Source organism: Vanacampus margaritifer, chromosome 2 (assembly GCF_051991255.1).
Source record: "Vanacampus margaritifer isolate UIUO_Vmar chromosome 2, RoL_Vmar_1.0, whole genome shotgun sequence".
NCBI lineage: Eukaryota > Metazoa > Chordata > Actinopteri > Syngnathiformes > Syngnathidae > Vanacampus > Vanacampus margaritifer.
The window spans coordinates 15,013,630-15,037,931 of NC_135433.1; the positions used below are offsets into that span (position 1 = coordinate 15,013,630).

General features: G+C 42.3%; 2 protein-coding genes and 1 long non-coding RNA gene across 19 annotated transcripts in view; 1 reads left to right on the forward strand and 2 right to left on the reverse strand.

Annotated features, from left to right (window-relative positions):
* Window positions 1-307: 307 nt before the first annotated feature.
* On the reverse strand, window positions 308-3,357 carry LOC144044481 (uncharacterized). 2 transcript variants are annotated; one of them, XR_013291281.1, is made up of 3 exons: window positions 3,092-3,357; window positions 870-977; window positions 308-781 (listed from the first exon to the last, which is right to left on the reverse strand). It is a non-coding gene; the product is annotated as an uncharacterized LOC144044481 (long non-coding RNA). The 2 variants fall into 2 exon arrangements; XR_013291280.1 differs by lacking the exon at window positions 3,092-3,357 and adding an exon at window positions 2,940-3,060.
* A 438-nt stretch (window positions 3,358-3,795) lies between these two features.
* On the forward strand, window positions 3,796-5,954 carry hexim1 (HEXIM P-TEFb complex subunit 1). Its single transcript, XM_077558915.1, has one exon. The coding sequence runs from the start codon at window positions 4,114-4,116 to the stop codon at window positions 5,080-5,082; it is 969 nt and encodes a 322-aa protein (XP_077415041.1). The 5' UTR covers window positions 3,796-4,113; the 3' UTR covers window positions 5,083-5,954.
* A 1,382-nt stretch (window positions 5,955-7,336) lies between these two features.
* The window catches only part of arhgap23a (Rho GTPase activating protein 23a), a 72,647-nt gene continuing 55,681 nt past the window's right edge, over window positions 7,337-24,302 (reverse strand). For 13 of the 16 annotated variants that reach the window (XM_077556680.1, XM_077556678.1, XM_077556671.1 and 10 more), the window contains 14 exons: window positions 22,981-23,118; window positions 21,649-21,957; window positions 19,375-19,436; window positions 19,175-19,293; window positions 18,303-18,421; window positions 18,069-18,221; window positions 17,768-17,846; window positions 17,618-17,691; window positions 17,452-17,541; window positions 16,053-16,178; window positions 15,810-15,851; window positions 14,994-15,087; window positions 13,210-13,241; window positions 7,337-11,233 (listed from right to left, as the gene is read on the reverse strand). In XM_077556680.1, the coding sequence (XP_077412806.1) occupies window positions 10,121-11,233; window positions 13,210-13,241; window positions 14,994-15,087; window positions 15,810-15,851; window positions 16,053-16,178; window positions 17,452-17,541; window positions 17,618-17,691; window positions 17,768-17,846; window positions 18,069-18,221; window positions 18,303-18,421; window positions 19,175-19,293; window positions 19,375-19,436; window positions 21,649-21,957; window positions 22,981-23,118 (2,550 nt within the window). In that variant the 3' untranslated portion in view covers window positions 7,337-10,120. The remainder of the gene's footprint in view (window positions 11,234-13,209; window positions 13,242-14,993; window positions 15,088-15,809; window positions 15,852-16,052; window positions 16,179-17,451; window positions 17,542-17,617; window positions 17,692-17,767; window positions 17,847-18,068; window positions 18,222-18,302; window positions 18,422-19,174; window positions 19,294-19,374; window positions 19,437-21,648; window positions 21,958-22,980; window positions 23,119-24,302) is intronic. The other 3 variants (XR_013291070.1, XM_077556672.1, XM_077556669.1) reach the window with 3 other exon arrangements.

Consider the following 24,302-nt stretch of genomic DNA (forward strand, 5'->3'; position numbering starts at 1 on the left):
GAAAAAGAGCTCCAATGTGTGATACTGCCACAACCATTCTTCACTGTAGGTTTGGTGTTCCTTGTTGATGAGCAGTGTTGTACTTGCGCCAAATATACATTTTGGAATTATGGCCAAAAAGTTCCTCAGACAACTTTGACAACATGGAGAATAAAAATCCACTGTATATATTAAAAAAAGCCTACTAGAGAAGCAAAAAAAAAAATGCTTGGGGTTAAATGGTGTAAGGTGTATGCAGACTACGAGTTTGATTGTGATTGGTTCTAAACACAGCTACGGCTCAGTTATAAGAGGGTGTAGACACATGTACAATCACATGATCTCAGCTGTTTATTTTTTACGTACACTCTAAACAACACACACATATATTTTTAATACAACCAAATTGTACATATTATAGGTCATATAAATGGTAGAAAACGTTTGAGTTTTTCTTTGTCTCATTTATGTTTTATATAATCAAAACCTGCCATTAGAACAGGGGTGTGTAGACTTTTTATATGCGTTGTAGGTTAGCTTCTTTAAAAACTTGCCTTTGATGCTGATTTGTTTCAACAAAATTGTATTTGATGTTTACAAAAACTAGCAGGTTAGCCCCATTGAAGACAAAAAACACTTTTGATGTTTGTAAAACCGCTATGTTAGCTTAATTCATTGTTCATATAAGCATGAATGTTAAGTGTGAACTATTGTGTCTCTCTTCTGTGTCAGTCCTGTGATTGACAGGTGGTCGGTCCGGACAGAGGCTGTACTCTGCCTCTCACCTGGCTTTTCCGTCACCCTGAATGATACAATGTTAAATTGAGTTCTTTATCTCATTAGTTGCACTATGCATCAGACGGCATATTGATTATGTTGACACCTCGCACCTTTAATTTTTCAAAACATCGATGCCTACTTGTGTTTGAAGCATGACGAAGGCCTTCACCAAAAGGGTGACGTCACCTTGCCTTCAGCTGTCTGTTGCAGTGATCCACCTGGAAAAAAAAATAAAAGATTTTCTGTTTGAGTAAACAGACACTTAAAGCGCCATAAGAAATTTTCCAATCACTGGGGAAGCAGCGCCATCGGGTGGTCATCCATGGTTACTGCTTTCTCACAATCTTAATACAATTCATCTTGTATGGACAGATATGATGCAAATTGATGCACTAGTTTAATGTTGTGTAACTGTGTTCTAAGGCTAAAAGAGGCATTTTTATTTTTTTTTGTATCATTATTTTACATATTTACAAAGGTTAAACAAAACCCCCCCACACACACAGACGGATATTGAATGGGCTCTAGTGAGATGAAGGCCTTCACAACAATATCCATCTTTCATCTTCCCTCAATTGCAGCAGTGGTGGCGGCGGCCATGTTAAGATTAAGTTTGCTAATCCGCACAAGCTGTGATCTGTGCAGCGGCTGTGGCAGCTCTCTGGCTCCCTCATCTCTCTGAGTCCAACCACAACAACGACAAGCCATGGCTATGATTTCTCAATCTTGTTTGCCATTAAAGGTTTCATATTAACTGACTCTTGCCTGCCATTTAGCTCAAACTACTTGGGCCTGCTTCTATTATAGAAAACAGAAGGATGTTGTTTGGGGACAGTAAATTGCCCGGTCACGCTACTAAGGTTACTATTACTAGTACTAATGCTATTCTTAGTAGTCAGGATCCAGTTAAAATACCTGACAAAAAATATGATATCGATGTTTGTTTACACCAAACAGTTAAAAGAAGCCATTGGATTACAGTATCTTTACTACTACAACCAGTAGTAGTAGCATGGCACAAATATTAGTACAATACTACTAATACTAGTAGTTACAAGCCAATAAAAAATTGCAAACAACAACCATTAAATAGCCAAGTTGAACCAGTATACCAGTGAACTACTGTTTGTTTCCTCCAAATACTTTATAGGAGCCATTTGATTCCCCTATTGTACTACTATCCTTACTAGTATTACTACTACTATTATTACTAGTACTCTTTAGTAAGTCAAAATGGCTGACCCAAAAACATAAAATAGTAAAGCAGTATTAGTTTAACATGTACCATTTCATTTACTCCAAACAGTAAACATTAACCAAATGCGCAGCAAGTTGCTTACTTATGACACATTTTATCAACTTGTTTATTTAATTAGCATCTCAGAGCACATTTTGTGTGCTAAAAAACTAGTTTGCTAGTCCTCCCCATTAAACCAAGCCTACTACCGAGGGCTGGGTACAGTCTAATTCCTGAAAGGACCTAGCGTCACGGTGTGCTAACGCCACCGTTTAATCTGCATAATAGCCGCTCTAAGGTATGTTGGAGCATTTTAATTATAATATCTTGATGAAATTAAGACGCAATGTAAATGTCTTCAAAAATTCAACAACTAAGTAATGCGGAACTCCCAACGGGAAGTACCGTTTTTCCAGCAATTACACCAAGCCCCAGTGTAACCACACATTGGCCTAAATGTTAATGGTCGCTTTTAGCGAGTTCGAGATACTTAATTCCATATTTATTGTGATAAATGGAAAATGTTAACAGCCAGGATGTGTTTATTTAAAGATGACCGGCTTGCTTGTTACGTTTGTCCGCTTGCATTGTTTCGCATCGAAGAAACTCGCTCGCCATTGTCGCTTCATTTACGGCGTCTGTCATGGCGTTATTGCCCTCTTTTCTGACTAGAATAAACCATTTAATAACCGCCATACGCCATTTAATGTGTTGTCTGGGGGGATTAACGTGATTTCAATTGCTTGACGTGTTTCGTGGAGGAAAAAGCCAACGGTAGTCCACGTTAGCAAGTTAGCTTATCCTTAGCGTGTTTCACACACATGTGTAAAACGACACAAGCGCTGCAACTTCAGATAGAAAGTCTTGGTCGCAGTAATGCCCTCGACGTCGCTCCATTGAGTCGTTTTTGAGAATATTTTAAAGTTGGTCTCGCCTGACCCACCCTTCTAACAGCGAGGGCTCGGAGATGCGCTCGTCTCAGGAGCTTTACTGCATTTGCCGTTTGTTTACGCTGATTCCACAGTTCCGCCAGCACCTTCTAACCACTGTATCCTTGGGTTCGTATCACTCCGCGCGACGCAACAAAAAACTCACATCAAAGTATTTATCGGTCAAATTCACACGGGAATGACGCATTTCTCCTCCAGTAGAGTTCCTACTTTATGGCGTGCGGAAAATTACTCCTAATAAGGCGTTTCTGTTTGCAACCATTAAAAACGGACTAGTCTCTTGGAGCGGGCTCCTTCACTTTGCTTTAAACGTCGGGAAGGGAGTGTGTTTTGCTCGTAAGATTGACGTTCGTTTGTGACGTTGGTTCGTAACTACGAGCTCTAAAATGTCATTTAAACAGGTTGTTATTTGTTTTAAGGGGCAATATAATGTCACGCTCGAACGCTCCTTCGTGTTTATAGTTCCATCTTTTTGAATTTATACCCGGAATTCACGGCTGGTAGCGTCCAAGCGCGGCCCGGGTCTGCTTTCTTGGTTGTACGTGACGTCAATTTGATCGACAATCAAGCCGCCCAATAAGAAAATTCCATGATCTTAGCAACAGCAAAATTGTGCTCTCGCCCAATCCGCGTCGGGAGAGGTTGGCGCTTGCTCTCGCGCCATCCCGCCACCCGATTGGCTGTCAGACTCGTCACTTATCCAAGCCTTGTGGACCCTGTAGTTCAAATCGAGCTGCTCTGAAGGTGACGTACGGGGGATGGAACTTCATATCCCATAATTCCTCAGCGGAGGCGAGCGGCGGTGTGTGCGCTGCTGGAGGCGGAGCGCGTATATAAATCCGAGCTCCCTCCACTGGAGCAGCATACTGGACGCTGTTGTGACGGCGGGACGTTATCTCCTTGTCGACGCGGGGCAGCGGCAGCGTCGAAACGGTTAATGGTGTCAAACCCTCAGAGGAGTGTCGTTTAGCCAATAGTTTGACTTTCTGACAGTTTTTGCCCACAACTTTTTTGGGGAGGGGTTATTTACTCGTCATTGTCGATATTTGTTAGATACATTGTGGCGGAACTCCCATTTGACCAAACTTTTTTTTTTGTTTAAATAATACCGATACGGTGTTTTTAAAATGCATTGAAAACTAGGAGGAAAATAAGAGGAGCATCACGATGACAGAACCAGCGGAGCAGATCGACCACCTGAAAAGTTCGGCCAGCCCATCAGGTGGGAGCAGCAGCAGCGGCTCCAAGCATCTCCCAGCCGGCCACCGCGCTGCACCGCCGCACAACGGCGATAGAGGGCGCCAGAAGAGCGGCAAGCACTACCAGGATGTCAACACCGACAAGTTGAGGGGGGTGTGTCCCGGAAACCAGTCCCCCAACGCTGGGGACGCACCGCCGCCGCCACAACCGCCGTCGGGTGGGCTCCACGTCGACTCGGACACCGGCCTGGCGGTGGACGCCCGCCTGGGCAGGAAGCGCCACCGGCGCCGCGCCGCCAAAAAGAAGCGCAACTGGAAGCCTTACTACAAACTTTCGTGGGAGGAGCGGAAGGCGCTGGACGAGCGAGAGACCGCCCGGGCGTCCCGCCTGCGCGAGGAGATGTTCGCCAAGGGGCTCCCGGTGGCTCCGTACAACACCACCCAGTTCCTCATGGACGAGCACGACCGCGAGGAGCCTGATCTCAACACCGAGGCTCGGCGGCCGGACGACACGGGAAGCGAGGAGGACCTTTTTGAGAACGACGACGAGGACGACGATGACGGGAGCGGAGGAGGAGGCGGCGGTGGAGGCGGGGGTGGCAGCGACGGCATCGGGAGGCCGGGGAACGCCGGCGGAGAGTTTCTTCAGCGGGACTTTTCCGAGACCTACGAGATGTACCACGTCGAGAGCCTGCAGAACATGACCAAGCAGGAGCTGGTGAGGGAGTACCTGGAGCTGGAGAAGTGCATGTCCCGCCTGGAAGAGGAGAACAACCGGCTGAGGCGCGCCGTCGTGGAGCCTGGAGGCGCAGGTGCAGGCGGCATGAGCGTGGAGGAGCCCCTGGCGCGTCTCCGGGAGCTGGAACGGGAGCTGGAGAGACTGAAGGCCCAGAATACGGAGCTGCTTCTGCGTAGCCAGCCCGCCGCGGACAATTAGGGACGCTCAGCAAACCGTTCACAACAAGGTAATAAAAACACATGCGACGTTTTCCTATCCGGACTTTAAAATGTTGTTGGTTTTTTTGGTCAACATTTGACCAGAGGTTTAAAAAAAAAAAAATCAATACAAAACAGCTTTTCCTATCTTGACCTTTTACTTTTTGGGGGTCAACATGGCCTGAGTTTTTTTTTTTTTTTAAGTCAATACAAAAACAATTTCTTCCTATCTGGACTTTTTTCTTTTCTTGGGTCAACGTTTGGACACAAAAACAATTTCTTCCTATCTGGACTCTTTTTTTTTTTTCTTGGGTCAACGTTTGGACTGAGCTATAAAAACCAAGTTTCTCTAATTGAATTTTTGTTTTTGTCAACATTTGGCTGGTGGTACAAGTCAATAAAAAAAAAAATCTATTCGGGCTTTTTTTTTTGTCAACATGTTGCCGGAGTTAAAAACAAAACAATGTGAAAGTCAGTTTCATTTTTGGACTTAAATATTTTTTTAACATTTGTTTGGCTCGTGGTTAGAAAATGTCAATACAAAAACAACTTTACTCTCTGGACTTAAAAAAAATCTCATTTGTATTTTGACTTAAAGTCAAAATAAAAAAATTCTATCTGGATTTTTTTTCTTTAACATTTGGCTGGGTGGTGGAAAAAGTCATGACAAAACCAACTGTTATCCTGTGTGTAGTTGAAATGGTTTCTCGTCAGCATTTTTATTTGAATTTACGAATGTTCTATGTTGCATTTTGTCCATTACAACAGCAAGAAATACGACAACCAATCAGGCCAGTTAAGCCAAATGTTTAACATTTTAAGAGTTTGTTGGGTGTGTTAACAGCTGTTCAATAAAAATCTTACAAAAAAACATTTGTGTGTTAATATGTATTTACAATTTTTTACAACATTTGCAAAATGTCAAAAATTGCACCAAAAAAAACCCCACCTTTTTTTTTTTTTTGCAATTGTATTCTGAGCCCTGTCATGCCTCGATGCCATAAAATGGCAGCCTGAAACTGAACAGGAAGGTGGCCATTTTAGTTTCAGAGTCCATTCATCACTGCTTGCAGCTATAAAGTGAAAGTCAAACCAAAAATATTATTTACAATATGTTCTGTAGCCATCACTAGTCTAAACACGACATTCTAAAATTGTGTTTGCGGAATACGATACGATATACTTTTATTTTCCCCGTGGGGAACTTTTTCCTGGAATCCGTCCAGCTGCAGTTTACAGTAAAGAAAAAAACAACAGAATAGAAAGAGATAAAATTAAATAAGAAGTGCAGCAATAAGTAGACTTCACAGAAGTATACATGTGTAGAGAAGTACATACATGACTGCACACACCCATATACACACACACACACACACTCCTATCTATCTATATATATATATATCCATCCATCCATTTTCTTTACCGCTTGTCCTCAAAAGGGTCGCCGGGGTTGCTGGAGCCTATCCCAGCTGGCTTCGGGCAGTAGGCGGGGTACACCCTGAACTGGTTGCCAGTCAATTGGAGGGCACACAGAGACGAACAACCATCCATACTCACAATCACAGCTATGGCCAATTTGGAGTGTTCAATTAACCTGCCATGCATGTTTTTGGAATGTGGGAGGAAACCGGAGTACCCGGAGAAAACCCACGCAAGCACGGGGAGAACATGCAAACTCCACCCAGGAAGGCCGAAGCCCGGACTCGATCTCACGTCCTCAGCACTGGAAGGCGGACGTGCTAACCAGTCAGCCACCGTGATATATATAGATATATATATACACATGAGTATGTACAGCACGGCTGCATATATTGCAATATTCCACACACACACAACATTATAGGAATAGGAGTTACACAGCAAAATCCACCCATGTTTATCCATCTCAGGGGGGCGGCCATTTTGCCAATTGCCGACTGGAAATGCCATCACAGTTGCTCAAGGCTCAGGTGACCGTGACGACCAATCACGGCTCTCCTGTTTTCTGAAGCCATGAGCCACTGTGCTGGCATTTTCACTTGACAGCATGTGGCAAAATGGCCACCCCCTGAGATGGATAAACATGAGTGGATTTTGCTGTTAAATTCATACTCCGCAAACACGATAGTAATCTGAATCAATGCCGTGTTTATACTGGTGGGGGCACATACAACATATTATTGTAAAGAAAATGTTTGAGTTGACTTCCTCTTTAATTATTAAATTGCTTTGGTCCACTGGAGGGCGCCACTTAGAGATTTGGGCAATAAAACAACTTCTGTTTTTAAACATACTTCTGTTTTATTTACATCATATATAATAACAAGCTAAGCAGAGTTATACTCGTAAGCCATTCAAAAAATGTACACACGAGGGACAATATGTTACATATTAAGTATGTACAACGACAACACATAAGCGACACCTTATAGTTGAACACCACGGGGGAGAGTGCATAGTGTGCTTTTTCTTTTGTCTTTTTTTCCCCCCTTATGAATTCAATGTACACATCTTTGGAGGCGAGTCGGGGAAAGAGGAGATAAGAAACCAGCATGGCACAGCGTGACGTTCCAGAAAGGAGGCACTTGTTTGAACGGTGAGGTTTGAAGTCACGTGACAGGGAAGTAACAAGACGAAGCGTTGACGTAGTGATGCTAATAAACCTGACACAAAAAGGCCTTCGTAAGCTGTGATGTCACCATACAACATATAACACTGTATATATATTTATATATAAACAATATATTAAGGGAACGTTTCAAGTAGCGCCTGGAGAAGGAAATGTTTGTAAACCATTAAAAAAAAAAAAGTATTATTAAGGTTTAAAACAAAAACTCATATATACAACTTAATAAGGCTTTGTACAAATGTTACAACTTAAAAACAGGAGGGAAAGTAACCAACCGTAATCACATGAAATGGTTAGAATTTTTTCCCTCTCTCCCAACAATAACACACACACAAAAAAAGCACCGTTTCCCAGGAGAAATTCATGCGGGAAAAGACAATGGGGACTCTAAGCAAAAGTCTTGGGCCACCTTCAAAGCTGACCATATTCCATCCTCAACTTTTTTTTTTTTTTTACCTTTAAATGTGTTATGTGCAGTGTTGATGTTCCAACTGTGCATGTTACAGCTACTTACAATAATAATAAATGTGTGTACAGTGGCAGAGAACTCAAGACATTCATGTTGTGCCACAATAAGCAGTAGTTTGGCAAATAGTGAACAATTCTTCAAAAGAGGCTACACGCTGTTTAATGTCACTCCCAGTTGAAGTTGACTGTCAAACTAAACATAAAACAAAATATAATTAAATTGTGTATTTAAAACCACGCAATAATGTTGTCTTAAAAAATGCTCCCGCTAGCTTAATGCTAACACATAAAAGAAAACACAATTGATGTGCTAGTGGTTAACATCATTAGTCATTTACTTACTTTATTGTCGTGTTATTTGAGATTTTTTTTTTTATTGTAAAAAAACAAACAATCAATGAATGTGTTTACATAAAAGAAAAGCACTTTTGTGCATTTTGTTACTAAACTCAGCATGACTTTTGCAAGTAAAAGGTACATAGTGAACCTTGACTTTTGGCGCCTGTTTGCTGGTGCTGTTATTATTGTCATGCTGTGACACAATGGGCATGGAATAAAAATGTTTAATAAGTATTAAATGGCAACAAAAGGAACTTTGTTTTTGATTAAACAATCATAACATCACAGTTTTTGCATGGACATGTCCTTAGAAGGCCGGGGTCTCAAACTTAACTGATTCACTGCCATTGATGACTATCGACGTAAAAAAATCATGTGAAGTATTTGTATTAGTTTAATTTTTTTTTCATTTCATTCAATTTTTTTATGAAAACCTACAATTTTTTATTGTACATTTATAACAGATATAAAATTATCATGTGATTAATTACGATTAAATGACCCTTATTTTTAATCTTTTTTTCTTAAATCAGGCCCGTCAGGCGATACCATTTTTAAAAATTGTTAATAATCACATGACTTTACTAGTTAACTAACGATTAATCTGTTCTAAATTTACAATATTTTTTTCCCCTAGGTTTTCATGCTTTTGTTAGCAAAAGTGTTTTTTTTTTTTTTTTTTAAAGCTAATATACGTAAATAGTTCAAATGAATTTTTGACGTCTATAGCCGTCAATGGCAGTGAATGAGTTAAGAACTGGGGGGTCATTTGAAGGATGATACTTTACTTCATCAAAGTGGTTGCCTTGGGCATTTTGTGTGTGTGTGTGTGTGTGTTTTTAAACATTATTGGGCTACCATAGCTTAGGCTCATGAGAGTATCCTGCCACCCAGTCCCAGTCATGTGTTTTTCAAAATCTGTCCTGAAAAGAAAGGTTGCACGGGTTGTTTTTTTGTTGAGCACAGGTCCTCCCCATCATGTCTTGAATGAAAAGAGAAAGTTGCGGTGCTTAACAAATCAGATGTCTAGACATGTTGAGGAGTGTGCAAAGTAGCAGGGAAGATGATTGAGAGGACCGTGTCCACCAATCTTGTTCACGTTCAGAAGAGCCGTTAATGCTCAGAACTGATATTAATAAAGCTTGAGTAGATTGGATTAGTTAGACTTTTTTTGAATCCTTGAACCCCTTTTTTGCAGAATACTCACACAGAAGTTGAGTTTGAGACCTGTTAGAAGATTTTGCGAGTGAATCTCACCTATTTGTCATTTTGCCTCGTCCACTCCCAACAGATTCAAATGGCCATCTGGTATTAAAAAAACAAGTCTAGCGGCGACCCAAAACTTTTGCACGGAGGTGGTGGTGATGAGGTCAGAGTGTGTCCACCCTACAAAAGCGCACATTTAGAAGAAGTCGAAAGCTTTGGCAATAAACTTAGATTACAAAACAAGTAAACAAGCCAGTGCGCTGACCCGCAGCTGGGGAGGGCGACGTTGTGGCCGGCCTGGCCACGGATTGGCCGAGAGTCTTCCGGATGCTTCCTGACAACGCGTCTCTTCTCGTCCTGGCACCGTCATCCGCAGGGACGGACCACGGGGAGCTTCAGCGTCTTGTGGACGAGCACGTCAGCACAACTGGTGGAACCTGGACGTGGGCGCCTGGCGGCCGGAAGACCCTCGCTGCACGCCGTCCTCGCCTTTGGGGCTGACGGGCGAGAGCGGGAACTCGGTGACGGCCAGCGGCGGCCGCTTGTCGGCGAGCACCTCGGTGGGCGACGCCACCACCGTGTGTCGGCGCCAGGCGCGCCTCTTGCGCCGGCTCTCGGGCGACAGTGGCTTGCGCATGCCAACGCTGCGCAGGTCGTCGGCCGAGCCCAGCAGGCGCGTGCGCACCTGCTCCACCAGTGACTTGCTCACGGGTGCGAAGGACGCCGCCTCGGCAGCGGATGGCGGCGTGGCAGCCGGCTTGGACCGCAAATTCTCCTGGCTGCTTCCTGATGACGTGTACCTCCGCGTCCTTGGCGTGTCGCTGCCGGCGGGGGCCGGGATCTCCAGCAGGTCCATTGAGTGAGCTTTCATCTTGTCGCCTTTGAGCTTCTTCCGCGCGAGGGTGTCGCACTGGATGAGCTTGTGCGAGTTGAACAACGGCCGCGAGTGCACTCTATGTGACGAAGACGTGGACGAGGGCGTGGTGGAGCGCGCCCCGCCGCCGCCCTCGTCACCGGGCCTCTCCGGCGCAGTGGCCGGCGAGGGTTTGCCGGGCGGCGGCGGTGGCGGCGGCTTCCCGGGACGCTCCCGTGAGGCGAAGCCGCTCTCGTTGTCCGTCTCGCTCACCAGCTCGCTGTGCTCGTCGTCGGCGTCCTCCGCCCCGAGGCTGCGGCCCAACGTGGACAGCGTGGAGTAGCCCGACACAATGGAGCGGGCGTCCGCCCTTCCTCCCGCCTCCTCTTCCTCCTTCCCACTTTTCGCCGCCACCTCCTCTTCTTTCACCTCCTCTTTCTCCTCTTCATCATCATCATCCTCCTCTCCCTCCGCGTGAGGAGCGCTGCTGCTTCCCGCCTCCTCTTCCTCCTCCTCCTCCTCCGCCTTGATGGGCTCGTGCTCCGAGTCGTCGTCGGTGCTGCTGCCCACCCGTCGAGCGTTGTGACGCTTGCGGCGCTTGCGGCCCGTCACCGCCGACATGATGGACAGAGTCAAGAAGTCCTTGGCGGTCAGGTCCTTCTTGGACCCCCAGGAGCCCTGAGGAAGAGCAAGACTTTGGATTACTGCAACACTCTTGATGTTGTGGATTATTTCTAGTGGTTGCGTTTGTTTCTATTGGGCGCTTTATCATCACTAACTGGCACATTTTGACTCAAGTCCATGGCTGTTTTTGACTCTGTGGATTATTTCTCGGCGTCGTTTACTTCTTACTTATAGCGTTATAATATATGTATTTCATGAACAGTGGCAGTAGGAGCAATATCTACTGTATTTTTTGACTCTGTGGATTATTTCTTGTCGTTTAGGTGGCAAGAGGCGCAACTATCAAACATTATGAGCCCTCCTTGCACATGTCTCATTGCGCATGCTGAGGACATCTTTTATTTCTTTTGTGGATTATTTGTAGTCGCTCTGTTTAGTTCTATGGTGCATTGCAAGGTGAAATATAATTTGCATATAGCCCAACACAGGTCCAAGAGTGCAGTGGTGTTTTTGATTTGGGATTATGCAGAGTCAATGTTGTTTATATTGTTAAGTTAAGCGGCATGAATCATGATGCGTAATTGTGCTGTGTGTGACCAACCATGCTGTGGATAAAAAAAAAAAAAATCTTCTTTACACAGGGATGTGATTTGACCAAAGTGAAATTATCTGAAAATTTAGCCGGGGGTCTGGGGGCCGCCGGCCCCCCGGAGCTCATGAGTTTTCCGTGTTTTTAAGTACTTTCAATGCACTCACATGACAAAGAAATAGACAAAACAACAGCATAAATTTTCAATGTATATTGAGCTATCCCATATAAAATGGCAGTTTTAGTCAACTCAAAATCAGTCACATTCAAAAACATTGGACTGCCTTTGCTTTTAAAAACTATCACTGAGAATATCATTATATCTAACTCATGTGATTACTAAGTTAACACATAAATAATGTTGAAGAGTTCAAATTTCATGAACAAATAATTGTATCATGACCAAATAAAAAAGTAACTCATATTAGAACATACCACAAATGTCTTTGTTATAGCAGAAGATGTTATCTGTCGGAGTCATGTGCATACACAATGAACTACTACTAAAAAAAAAACGGAAATTTTAATTTTTTATTTTTGGAGATAAAAAAAGCGGAATTCTGCGAATTAGCGGAAAAATCACATCCCTGTTTACACTATGTGGACTATTTCAAGTTCTTATTTTTATTGCCATTATGCAGTATGGCAGTTAAGAGTAACAGGATGGCAATGACAGGAACCAAAGGGCACACATATAGCATGGATTTATGTGCCAAATGAGTGTATTGTGGTGACTTTTTTTTTGTAGGTTTGTAAGAAATCTTTTTTTTTTTTTGGTAACATGCAAAGTGGCTGTTATTATTAACTGCCAAAAGCAGAAACATCATTAAATATATGACACCTACCTAAAGTAACTGAGGATGACCTCTTTTTTTTTTTTTTTTACTCTGTGGATTATTTCTGTTTATTTCTAAGGCGCAATGTGGTAATCATGAATAACCAATGCAATGAGCGATCACATTAATTGTAGAACATGTACAATTTGCGTCACTTTTTTTCCCCCCATCACTGCAGGGGCAGCAGCTTTAGCAGGGAGGTCCAGGCTTCCCTCTCCACAGCCACAGTTTGTTCAGCTCCTCCAAGGTGATACCAAAGAGTTCCCGGGCCAACCAGGAGACAGCGTGTCCCTGGGTCCTTCCCAGGGTCTCCTTCCACTGGGACATGCCCGGAACACCTCACCAGGGAGGTGTCCAGGAGGCATCTGAATAAGGTGCACGAGACTTTCAATACTGAGGAGCAGCGGCTGGACTCCAAGCTTCTCGCCCTATATCTAATTGAGAGCCGTGTTTATCGAGCTCCACCTCCAGGCCTGCCTCCAGAGGGCGGCCCCGGCGACCCGTGTCCGAGCAAAGGGAGTTATTTAGTCACTGAGTGTATTTCAACTGTGACAATTGGCAGCTAGGATGAGTAACTGGTGAGAGGAGGCATTTTATGAATTTACCTTGGATTTTGCGGAGTCACTGTTGGTGGAGTCTGAAGCGAAAAGAAGACGACATTTAGTGACGCAGACAAAAGTCAAGAGTTTTGGAAGGAAGGCACAGAGACACTTGGTGAGATCAGTAATCGTTTTTTCAAATAATGTCATCAAAATGGAGGGTGTGGCTTCCAAGGCTGGTGTCTGTCAGTCACAGCCACCCACCAATAGAGGGCAGCACAGCAAATTTGTGCTCTAAACTAAAAGGGCAACAACACACCAAGTCTGACTTCCTCTGTGCCCTCGTGACTTCATACACACGCACAAAGGGGAGGAGGATACACAATTGCGTCCGTGGGAAACAGATATTAATTAAGAAAACATCAAAAAGATGATCAAAAGCTGCAGTCAGTGACAGAGCAATGCAGCAATTGTAAAACACACACACACACACACACAGGGCTTAAAGTAAAAGATATAAATGAATAAAAAAATCAAACCTGAGCCTGAACTTTTTTTCTCCGAGGAGCGGGGGTGGAGTGTATCCAACGCATACACACTACAGTGTTCCTGAGCTACATTGCGGTTTGGCTATAGCAGATTGACTCACATCGCGGATTTTCATTTGCGACATTTGTAACCCGGCTTCTGGTTAAGGTAAGCCATTTTAAGATGAAATAGAAAAAACGTGAACACAGTTGTTAAGCCGATGTGTCGCTGTCATTCTGATATGCACATCCAGTCACATTCATTCATGAATGCAACCTATAATCAACAGCTCGGCATTTATTCTGTATTTTGCATTTTAAAAGTTGAAATGGAGGCATTTTCAAATCTCATTTCGGTGAAACAACAGTCGGCTTGGATGCTGCATTTAACCCAACTAGGCGGAGAAAAACAAATCATATTCAAAAGTCGGGAGATCCGGCATGTTGCCGACATACTTTAAGCCCTGCATTAACGTGGGAAAGTGAAGGCAACATGCTCTCACAAACACCTCGAGCTGTTACTGTGGCAGAACAGTCGCATTGTCACAATGACACACGAACACGCAAGCGCACGTGAGCACACGTACACACTTGAGGACAGTGAAGGCAATATGCTCTGACAAACCTCTGACTGCTACTGGGGGGAAAAGTCGCACTGTCACCATGACACACACACGTACACGCACAAACACACACAGACACACACGTGTTGGCGTCCTACCGCAGCGGTTGCTCCAGAGGCTCAGCTAGGAGAGTGAAGCAGAGTGAAAGTCACAAGATGAGTGACATGCAGGGAGAAATTCAAAGCAGAGAGGACGGGAGTGCGGCTAATGCTAAATGCTAACTGACCAACTTCTGTTGTCACGCTACTTGCTGGTGTGCCAATAGAAAGGAGGGAATTCGGACTTTAACAGACAACTTGCATTAGGAATATGAGACAAATTTAAATATAAATAAAATAATAATAATATTAACGACAGCTTTCCAGATGCTTAATGTTGTGGTGAGGACGTCTACCATGCTAATATTCAGTGTCATAGTAATACCTCCAAAAGTTCATCTGGAGTGCATTTCTAATAATGATCTTTAATAATCTTCCATCATGACTCGTCTGCTGTTCCTTGAGGTGAAAATGAGGCGTTTAATTGAGGTGAGGAGTTTATTTGTATTTTCGCTGACTTAAACTGAGGCCAGTTTTCCGTGCTCTCGCATACCTACGTAGAGTCACCCGTCTTAACTCCTTTCTGCTCGCGATGCAGCGCTAGCATGCGGCTACCGCTAGGGGAGTGCGTTAGTCTTCAAGCGGTTAACGGTGGTGCTCACCTGAGGCGTCACCGAGCAAAGCCGTCCGCCCGATGTTGGAAAGCAGGTGGTCGATGTTAGGGGCGGGCTGCACGTCCTCAGTGTCCACTGGCGTCTGTATAACAATTATCATGATGATGATTATCCATGGGTGTCAAAACTAGTGTGTTAAGTTTGAGTTAATTTAAAGTTCTTTTAACGCCACTCTTTTTTTTTTATGTGCAATTAATTACCGCCCCTTAATTGGAACGCCTTTACTGGAGGAATTCCAGTCGCAACGCAGCAGACACGTCCACGTCAAAATTGAGCAGTAACAAATTGAATAATAATGCATATATTTGTGGAGACACGGGTCAAGTTAATTTTACAATTTGAAAAATGTGCAGGATTTTACAAGTTACTTCATGTTAAGGATTAGATAGCTCTTAATATGAAAAGAAAAATGCACTGAGCTGTCACCAATGTCTTACAAATGCAATTATGCCATCTAGTGGCAGAAAAAGGACCTCAACACATATTAACATCATACTCATTTTTACAGTACATCTTTTAAATTTTAACTCAATTGTATGAACTATTATGACATTAATGTATCAATAACTAAAAGATGCAGCCATATTTCTATTAGTTTAACTTTTTATTTCCACTTATATGTTAAAAACTTAGAAAACAATTTATTGTACATTTTATTGTACATTTAGAACAGATATAAAATGTGTGATTAATTGTGAGTTAACTATTGAAGTCGCGCGATTAATTACGATCAAAAAATGGAATCGCCTGACACCCCTATTATTATCATTATTTTTATTATATTGAAATTTGCCGGTTACATACCTTTTCATCTTTGTCCGGCTCCTCGCTGAAAAACCAGAGGTACTGCAAAAACGACAGAAAACATTCATTTTGACGGCATTACATTGGCTGCGTATATGTTTGTCTGTGAGAATGTATGCGAGGGCAAAAGGGCGTGCATGTGTGTGCGTGAGTCAGAGTGAGTGAGAGACACACGAGACAGAGCGTGAGTGTGTGAAAATGTAATAAGCTTGAGAGTAAGGTTGTGAGCGGGTGTGTGCTCACATGCTGTACGAGCGTCTCCACTATCTTGTAGCGATCTGGCATGTGTGTGACCATGTCCTTCATGTTGTCCTCGGACGTGCGCACCAGCGTTGGCCCAAACACCAGGGCCAGGTTGCGGGGCTCCATCTGCACGCACACACACACGCACACACACACACGATACGATTATCACTCTATAAAGTGTAATAAGTTTGTACTGTATTTTGCGAACTTGGTGATTATGTGTAAACCCTCAAATTGCATTTATCCATAACCAGGAAAACTACTCTATATCATTTGCCCCAAAACTACATCATTTCAATAAAAAGGCAACATTTACTATGGAAACACTATATCTTGCTATTAAAACGATGAACGCTGTAATTGTCCGAGAAATGCCACAGAAATAATTGAATATACGATTATAATATCCATATGGAAAAAACAACAACATTTTGCTGCAAAAACAATGGATTTTTCAGGAAAAAAAATACTATTTTGCCACAGACAATAATGATTGGTTGGTCTAAAAAAAACCTACTACATTTGTCAAAGAAAATGCTAAATTTACCACAAAGTGAATATTTTGCAACAAAAACAATATCCTATTATTTTGCCAAAAATAATGCTACTAGAGTCTTTAGCAAAAAGACAATATTTGGCCACAAAAACAAAAATGCAACATTTCCTTCAATGTAATTATTTTAACAAGACAACAATTTTGACATATAAATGTACTTTAAAAAAATAAAAATAAACATCAACTGGGGTAGGTCTCATTGTCCATAAATTGTAGGGCAGGTTTAATTATTATTTTTTTTAAATCAAATAATCAATATTGAATCGATTTTCCATTTTGAGCCTGATATCAATTCATAAAAAAAATGAATTGATTATCTCTTTTCCCCATAAATCAATACGAAAATAGGCCACATTTTTTTGGGAAATTTAATGTTCACATGAATTTAAAAGTATTTTCTTACATTTATGAAAGACCTAACTTATTGCATTTTAAGACAATTCAGAATCTTTAAAATTTACATTTACAATTATAATTATTGAATTCGAATTATGAAAACATTTTCATCTCATCCTTGCTGATGTCCATGTTTGTGTAACACTTAAGTGATTATAACAGGTGCTACTTTCATTAATAAACGAAATCATTTAGCCAGTTACTGCACCTGCCCAAAATTCAATTTGGAATTGAATGTTTGTAAAGTTTTTATCATGTCTTTGATATTTAGGATAAAATTAATGTTCCATAATTAATCAATATGAGATTGAATTGAAGTGAATCGAATCGAGGAAAATTGAAATCAGATCGAACTGAACTCTTGTGAATCAAAATCAAATCGATTGAGGAGATTAGAATCGACACCCAGCCCGATTAAATTGTGACTGCTATCCTATGTCTCACCTTGTTTTTATCGGAATGGTCTGCCACCGTCTTCAAGTGACACACCAAGAACTTGAGCGTGTGGTAGTAATAATCTGGAAGGTCTCGGATCTACGCAGAGGGAAAATGATGACGAATCAGGATCAAGTAATCCAGTTTAAACCAGTGCGAACACAATTGAGTGTACCAGCTTCTTCATGGTCTTCAGTCGATCCGACGCGTCTTCCATTCTGTTGGCGTCGATGAAATCGTTGTACTTGTCTGCAGGGACGACAAACGGACAGTGTGAGAAAGTGTAAGCGTGTGAGTGAGTGTGTGCGTGCGTGACAAGACTCACCGTTGGTGAAGAGAGGCTCCGGAAGCTTCCGGAAGAACGATTTCAGTAAGCTGCTGACAACATTGAGGTCCTGCCACTTCTGTCCACAGTAAAGGAAACAAAAGGGAGTCAATGATTCGGCTCATGCATTATAAGAATTGATTTTTAAACAAACAAATATCTAACACAATATTCAACCACATACATTATGCCACCAAAATAAACCATTTTTCAAAAGGAAATCCTATCAATAGCATGGGTATGTGTCTAGCAGCATATTTTGCCACAAAACCCGACATTTCAAGGCATACTGCTTCCTGACCTCCTCTGCCGGGTTGATGTCGACACCCTTGTTGAGTTGCTCCTGTAGCAGCGACACCATAGCATTGTTACCGGGCACGCGGTAGATGCCCGTGTACTCCAGGCCCATGTCCTCCACCAGGCCACAGCAGATCTCCACGATCAGCGGGATGAACTGCATGGGATGAGGATCATTCAACACGGAGTGAGACGCCAGCGTTTCTTGGCAGGGGGAGTCGGGATGCGCAGTGCTGACCTTGTTGTCGACACCCGGCTGGCAGTCCTCCAACCTCACGCCAAAGGCTTTAGGTCCCGCTTTCTTGGTCTTCTTCATGATGTTGATCCCCCACGGAGACTTGGGAGGGCTGCTCTCGTCTGAGGATGAGAACGCAACGTTTCAGAACAAAAATGTTTCTGACTATGCCATAAATCAGTGTTAATTTGGACTCGATTTTTTTATGTAGTGTTAGCTGTAGTCTTTTGACAACATTTTTTTTTTGGTCATAATTTAGTCATCCGATTGTATTTAAGTTTGAATACAATTTTAGTCGACAAAATTGCTCCAGCAAACATTTTAACTTTTAAACCGAAAATTATTACAACTGTTTCTAACATGCAAGACAAAATTAACACAATGGTGTCTTGATTAAACTTTGTTTCAATGTTGAACTGACAATAATGTCTTAAAAATATGAATGAATGCAAACATGTTTGAACATTAAATAAAGTGCGGTCAACAGTTTCTGAGTGGTTCCTTTCTGCCACCCGTGTTTCTTTCCTTCGTCACCGTGTTGTTTTCATATTAGTCATCGACGAAATTTTGTCAGCCAATTTAGTTGTCGTCATCGTCTCAATGAATGGCTTCTATTTTAGTTTTCTTTTCATTTTTGTCTGTAAAAAAATGACAAAAATTTGGGGGTCGACAAAATGATCACTGCTGCCATAAATCCCAGATCATTTAACAGGAAAATGCAGTAAGTTGCCAAAAAGACAAATATTTTTTTCCACAAATTGCAGCATATGGCAATAAAACTATACATTTGACCATATTACTAAATAATTATCCACAAAAAGACCTCATTTATGCAAAACAAAACAATATTTAAGATATGTATGAATGATACAGACCTTTGCCGTCTGGTTTGGGCGAGCGCGGCGCCCCCAAAGCGTTCTCAGTTTTGGCAAGCAGGAAGGGAGGCTTCATGCGTGACATCCTGGGGGAAGAGTCGGGTTTACCGCCTGTTGGGCTGCAGGGGGCGACAGAGGCATGCTCAGGCGGAGTTCAGTCAACAATGGTGAAGCGCAACCATTCCGCTGGGGTGGCTCACCTCTGCTTCCTGTAGTCATTCAGCTTCTTATTGATCAGCGCCTGCCCTGAAAAGCCCAGCTCCTGCAACACAAACAAACACTTCATTGAAAACTACTTGTGTTGCTCACACTAAATCACTAGATTTCATCCCCAAAAAATCGCACACAAAAAAGACAGTTTGCCTCAAAATTCTAAATTTTGCCATTAAGACAATACATTTTGCCAACAAAATACTAGATTTTGACAATAGAATTACAAATTTGGGCCACAAAATACCAGATTTCCAATTGGAGAAGGTATTTAAGTGCAAAATTCAATTTGACTTTAAAACTATATCTAATGACTTAAAAGCCTGGCTCACACGGCAAGATTTTAAAATTGTCGGCTGACTTCCAAACTCTGAGACACAACGCACGTGAAGAGAAAAAAATCACGGCAGTAACAGTTTTGAACGTACCGTGTGTGGCGTGTAGCCACACACTGCACCATCAACACACCACACACGAGCCGAGTTCATTCATGAATGTGATGGGAAATCTCGCAAAAACCTCTCGAGATTAAACGTGATTTCCGAGTCAACAAACATGCAGGACCAGTTGCGATACTTCCTGGGCGTTGTTTAAAGGAGTGAAAATGGGCTCTGGGCGGCGAGGCATCGCTTGCCCTCGGTGCTAGCGGCGCGGGTTCGCGTCCCACCTGGAGACCATGTTGTGTAGCATGTGTGTGCGTGTATAAAAAAAAAAAGAAGTGTAATAGCGCAAGAACGGACTTTCTGCTGCGTGATGACTGGCTTTAGGCTTTAGGACAACTCGAGTGGGGGGTTTTTGAGAATTTTTTTGTGAGCGTATAAGAAGGCTTTGACTAAAAAATGGTTGAAGAGAGATACAGTATACCAACATTAAATGAATTGATTGATATTGTATATAATATATATGTTATGGATAGAGGTTCAGCTGGATTAAGATATAAAATGAATATCTTTAATGAAATGTAAATGAAATGGACTATTTTTATTTGTCAAGAAAGACTTGACTTTGTTTGAATTTGATGTTTTCTTTGTATCTGTTTGTTTTGGTTATGCTGTTTGTTTTGTTGTTTCTGTAAAGAAAAAAGGAAAAAAAAACTAAAACAAAACAGATCTTGCCATAAAAGACCTTCTTCACAAAATACTAGATTTTTACATTACAATTACATAAAAATAAAAAAAACTATAATATGACATATTGCACAGTAAATTGCGAGTAAATTTTACTCTGAAAAAGACTATTAATATTCAGTCCCAGTCTAAACAGAGTAAACTTTACACTCGGATAGGCGTAAAATATTATAAATAACGGGAAAAAAACACTCAAGGGTTCAGGAACAATCCCACAACCTTCATGCATGAGAGACGGCCACTCTCACTATCACTTGAGCTGTGCTATGCCTACTGTTGGATAACATTGCTGGTGTGTCCAAAAATGGTCACACAATAGGACCAGCATGGCTCAGCGGGCTGAGTAGCCAGTCTAATTTATGTATGTATGTATGTATGTATTTATTGAAATAGTTTACTCTAGTTTAGGCTGGGATCAATTCTAGTCTTTCTAAAGTAAAATTTACTCCACGAGATTTGCTGTGTGGCCATAAAATTATTAGCTTAGATTGATTTGTGATTCACTCGAGGGAGTTCTCCACAATATCAGTCTGGGACTGCTCCGCGTTCATTTGCTCGGGAAAGGCGGGGCATGCTGTACAACACTTCGAGCTGATTGGACAGAATCATGTGCACGTCTCCCTAACTTTTGTTTCGACCAAACGCGGCAAAAGATGAAAATGTCGTCACCGACATGCGACTGTTGTGACTAGCTGATATCATGGCGTTGAGTTGATTTTGTCGGTTTTGCAATGTTGATATGCGGATACAGCGAGAACAGAAGTAATTGCAGCGTCCATGCATTCGTCCACCGGTGTCGCCATGTTTGGTTTGTTTCTTCCCACGGCTTTGGCGCTTCTGGTTTTCGTCACTGCTGCATATCCCTCCCCCAAATACAATGTCGCTCTGTGATTGGTCCGAACCGGTGGAAATCAATGGGAGCGGTACAAGATGGATTCTTGGGAGTTTGTAAACTCACAAATACCGTGAGAATACATCTTGCGAGAGCAAGGTTATAAAATTATAGCAATTGCTGTAAAAATGTTTCCTTTAAAATGTCATATTTTACCACAAAATCCTACATTTTAAACTATATAAATGACAGCTTTTGACAAAGATACTGAAGTTTCAATTTAGATGTCAGCACGCAGCTCCCACCTCGCTGTCCGTCGTGCTGTTCTCCCTGATGACCTGGATCCAGTCCAGCATGTGGTCTCGGTCCTCGGCCTGCAGCAGGTACTCGCAGAAGTCCTGCGTGGTGAGCCTGAGCGCGTGCTTGCGCTTGGTCTCGCTGTAGGCGATGTCCACCAGGCAGCCGCGGATGCTGATCGGCTGCTCGTCCTCGGCGCTGCCGCCCAGCGTGGCGCCGCGCAGCACCGCCTCGCGCTTGTCCTTGTACAGGAAGAGCGACTGCGAGCGCAGCACCGAGAACACGCGCTTCCACGGACGCATGCCGCTGCCCACCTTCTGCCACACAGAAAGAGAGAGAATTTGAGATAGTCAGAGAGAGAGAGAAAGAGAGAGAGAGATAGTAAGAGAGAGAAAGAGTGAGAGAGAGAGAGAGTCAGAGTGAGAGAGAGAGAGTAATAGTCAGAGAGAGAGAGTGATAAACAGAGAGAGAGAGAGAGAGAGAGAGAGAGTCATAGAGAAAGATAGTAAGAGAGAAAGAGAGCGAGTGTGATAGTCAGAGAGAGAGAGAGAGAGAGAGAGAAAGTGAGAGAGAGATGGTCAGACAGAGAGAGTGGTAGACAGAAAGACAGACACACAGACAGACAGAGAGACAGAAAGTTAGAGAGTGAGAGAGATTTATTCAGAGAGAGAGAGACAGACAGACAGAAAGCAATAGACAGAGAGAAAGACAGATGGCCAGAGAGAGTATGAGAGAGTCATAGAGAGAGAGATAGTCAGCGAGAGATAGTAAGAGAGAGAAAGAGAGAGAGAGTGATAGTCAGAGAGAGCGATAGACAGAGAGTCAGAGAGAGGGAGAGAGTGATAGACAGAGAGAGAAAGAGAGATGGCCAGAGAGAGTATGAGAGAGTCATAGAGAGAGAGATAGTCAGCGAGAGATAGTAAGAGAGAGAAAGAGAAAGAGAGAGAGAGTGATAGTCAGAGAGAGCGATAGACAGAGAGTCAGAGAGAGGGAGAGAGTGATAGACAGAGAGAGAAAGAGAGATGGCCAGAGAGAGTATGAGAGAGTCATAGAGAGAGAGATAGTCAGCGAGAGATAGTAAGAGAGAGAAAGAGAAAGAGAGTGATAGCCAGAGAGAGCGATAGACAGAGAGAGAAAGAGAGATGGCCAGAGAGAGAGAGAGAGAGAGAGAGAGAGAGAAAGAGAGTCATTGTGAGGATTTAGGTATTTGTCATCCAGAAAGTGTATGTAGAATTTCAAGGTGGGGAAATAAAAAACATACACAGATAAATAAAAATAAATAAATAACTGCATCCATTTTGAAAAAAGGATTCAGCATAACCAAATGTGGCACAGCTCACCTTGCCCTTTTCTGTGAGGATCTGCTTGAAGTGCAGCCAACCTTCCCGCCGCACGTCGCTGAAGGTGATGTTGCCCAACTCAGAGGTGGAGTGACGCTTGGAGCGCACCTCCTCTGCCTTGCCCAGGCTGTCCAGAGACTGAAAAAGACATGGGGACCGGTGTCATATTGCGGATTGCGCAGCAGAGGGCGCTAGAGCACGGCTAAAAGTTGAATGTAATGCAGAAAATTCTCTCTCTCTCTCTCTCTCCTACTAAAATGAAGCGTTCATGGCAAACTGGGGTCAGCAATCTTTCCTGTCAAAAGAGCCATTTTAGGCAAAATAAATAACCAAAGCCGCAAAACATTTGAACATTGTGTGACGAAAGATAGAGCTAGTGTTAGTTTAATGTACAGAGGGCCTAAGACAGGGGTGAGCACACTCGGTCCTCAAGGGCCGGAGTCCTGCAGGTTTTGGATGTTTCTCTTCTTCAACACAGCTGATATATGATCAGCTCATCAGCAAGCTCTGCATAAGCTTGGCAATGACCCTGTTGATTGGAATCAGCTGCGTTGCAGCAGGGAAACCTCCAAAACCTGCAGGATGCCGGCTTTTGAGGACCGAGTTTGCCCACCACTGGCCTAAGAGCTAATTACAGTCGCACCATAACAGAAAAGTATGCTGTATCCAATACTTTGAGATTCATTTTCTATCTCTTGTTGTTGGATTTGTTTTGTGTAATTTTTCATACTTTTTTTTTTTATATACATTTTTAGACTTTTCTACCTTTCTGTCACATTTTTGGCAATTTTATGGATGTATCATTACTTTTTGGAAAAATGTTTTCAATCCATCAATTTTCTGACATTTTTGTGGATATTTGATGGTCATTTTGGGGATTTTTTCTGTTTTTGGACATTTTAGGGTTTCTTTTCTTTTCTGCCTTTTTAACTCAATTATATAACTTTTTGGCAATTTTGCAGGCATTTTATGGTCATTTTCTGCTTTTCCTGTTTCTTTTTGGAGATTTTATGGTCACTTTTTTTCATCTAGCATTCATCTCTCTTAAAAATGTGGACTAACATTTTTTTGAATATTTAATTATTCTTTTTTTTATGTAATAATTAATTTATTAAGAATATTAATTAATAATATTTATTATTAAGAATATTTTACCTTAAAAATAAAAATAAATATGCAAAGCTGTAAAACGCTACATTTTTTTAAAATCAGATTAATCACATATTTGAATTCTGATTAATCGCTTAATGTTTTTTTTATTTTTTTTAATCAACATTTTTGAAATTTAAAGAGCACCATTTATGTGTTAATTCTTTTGACAA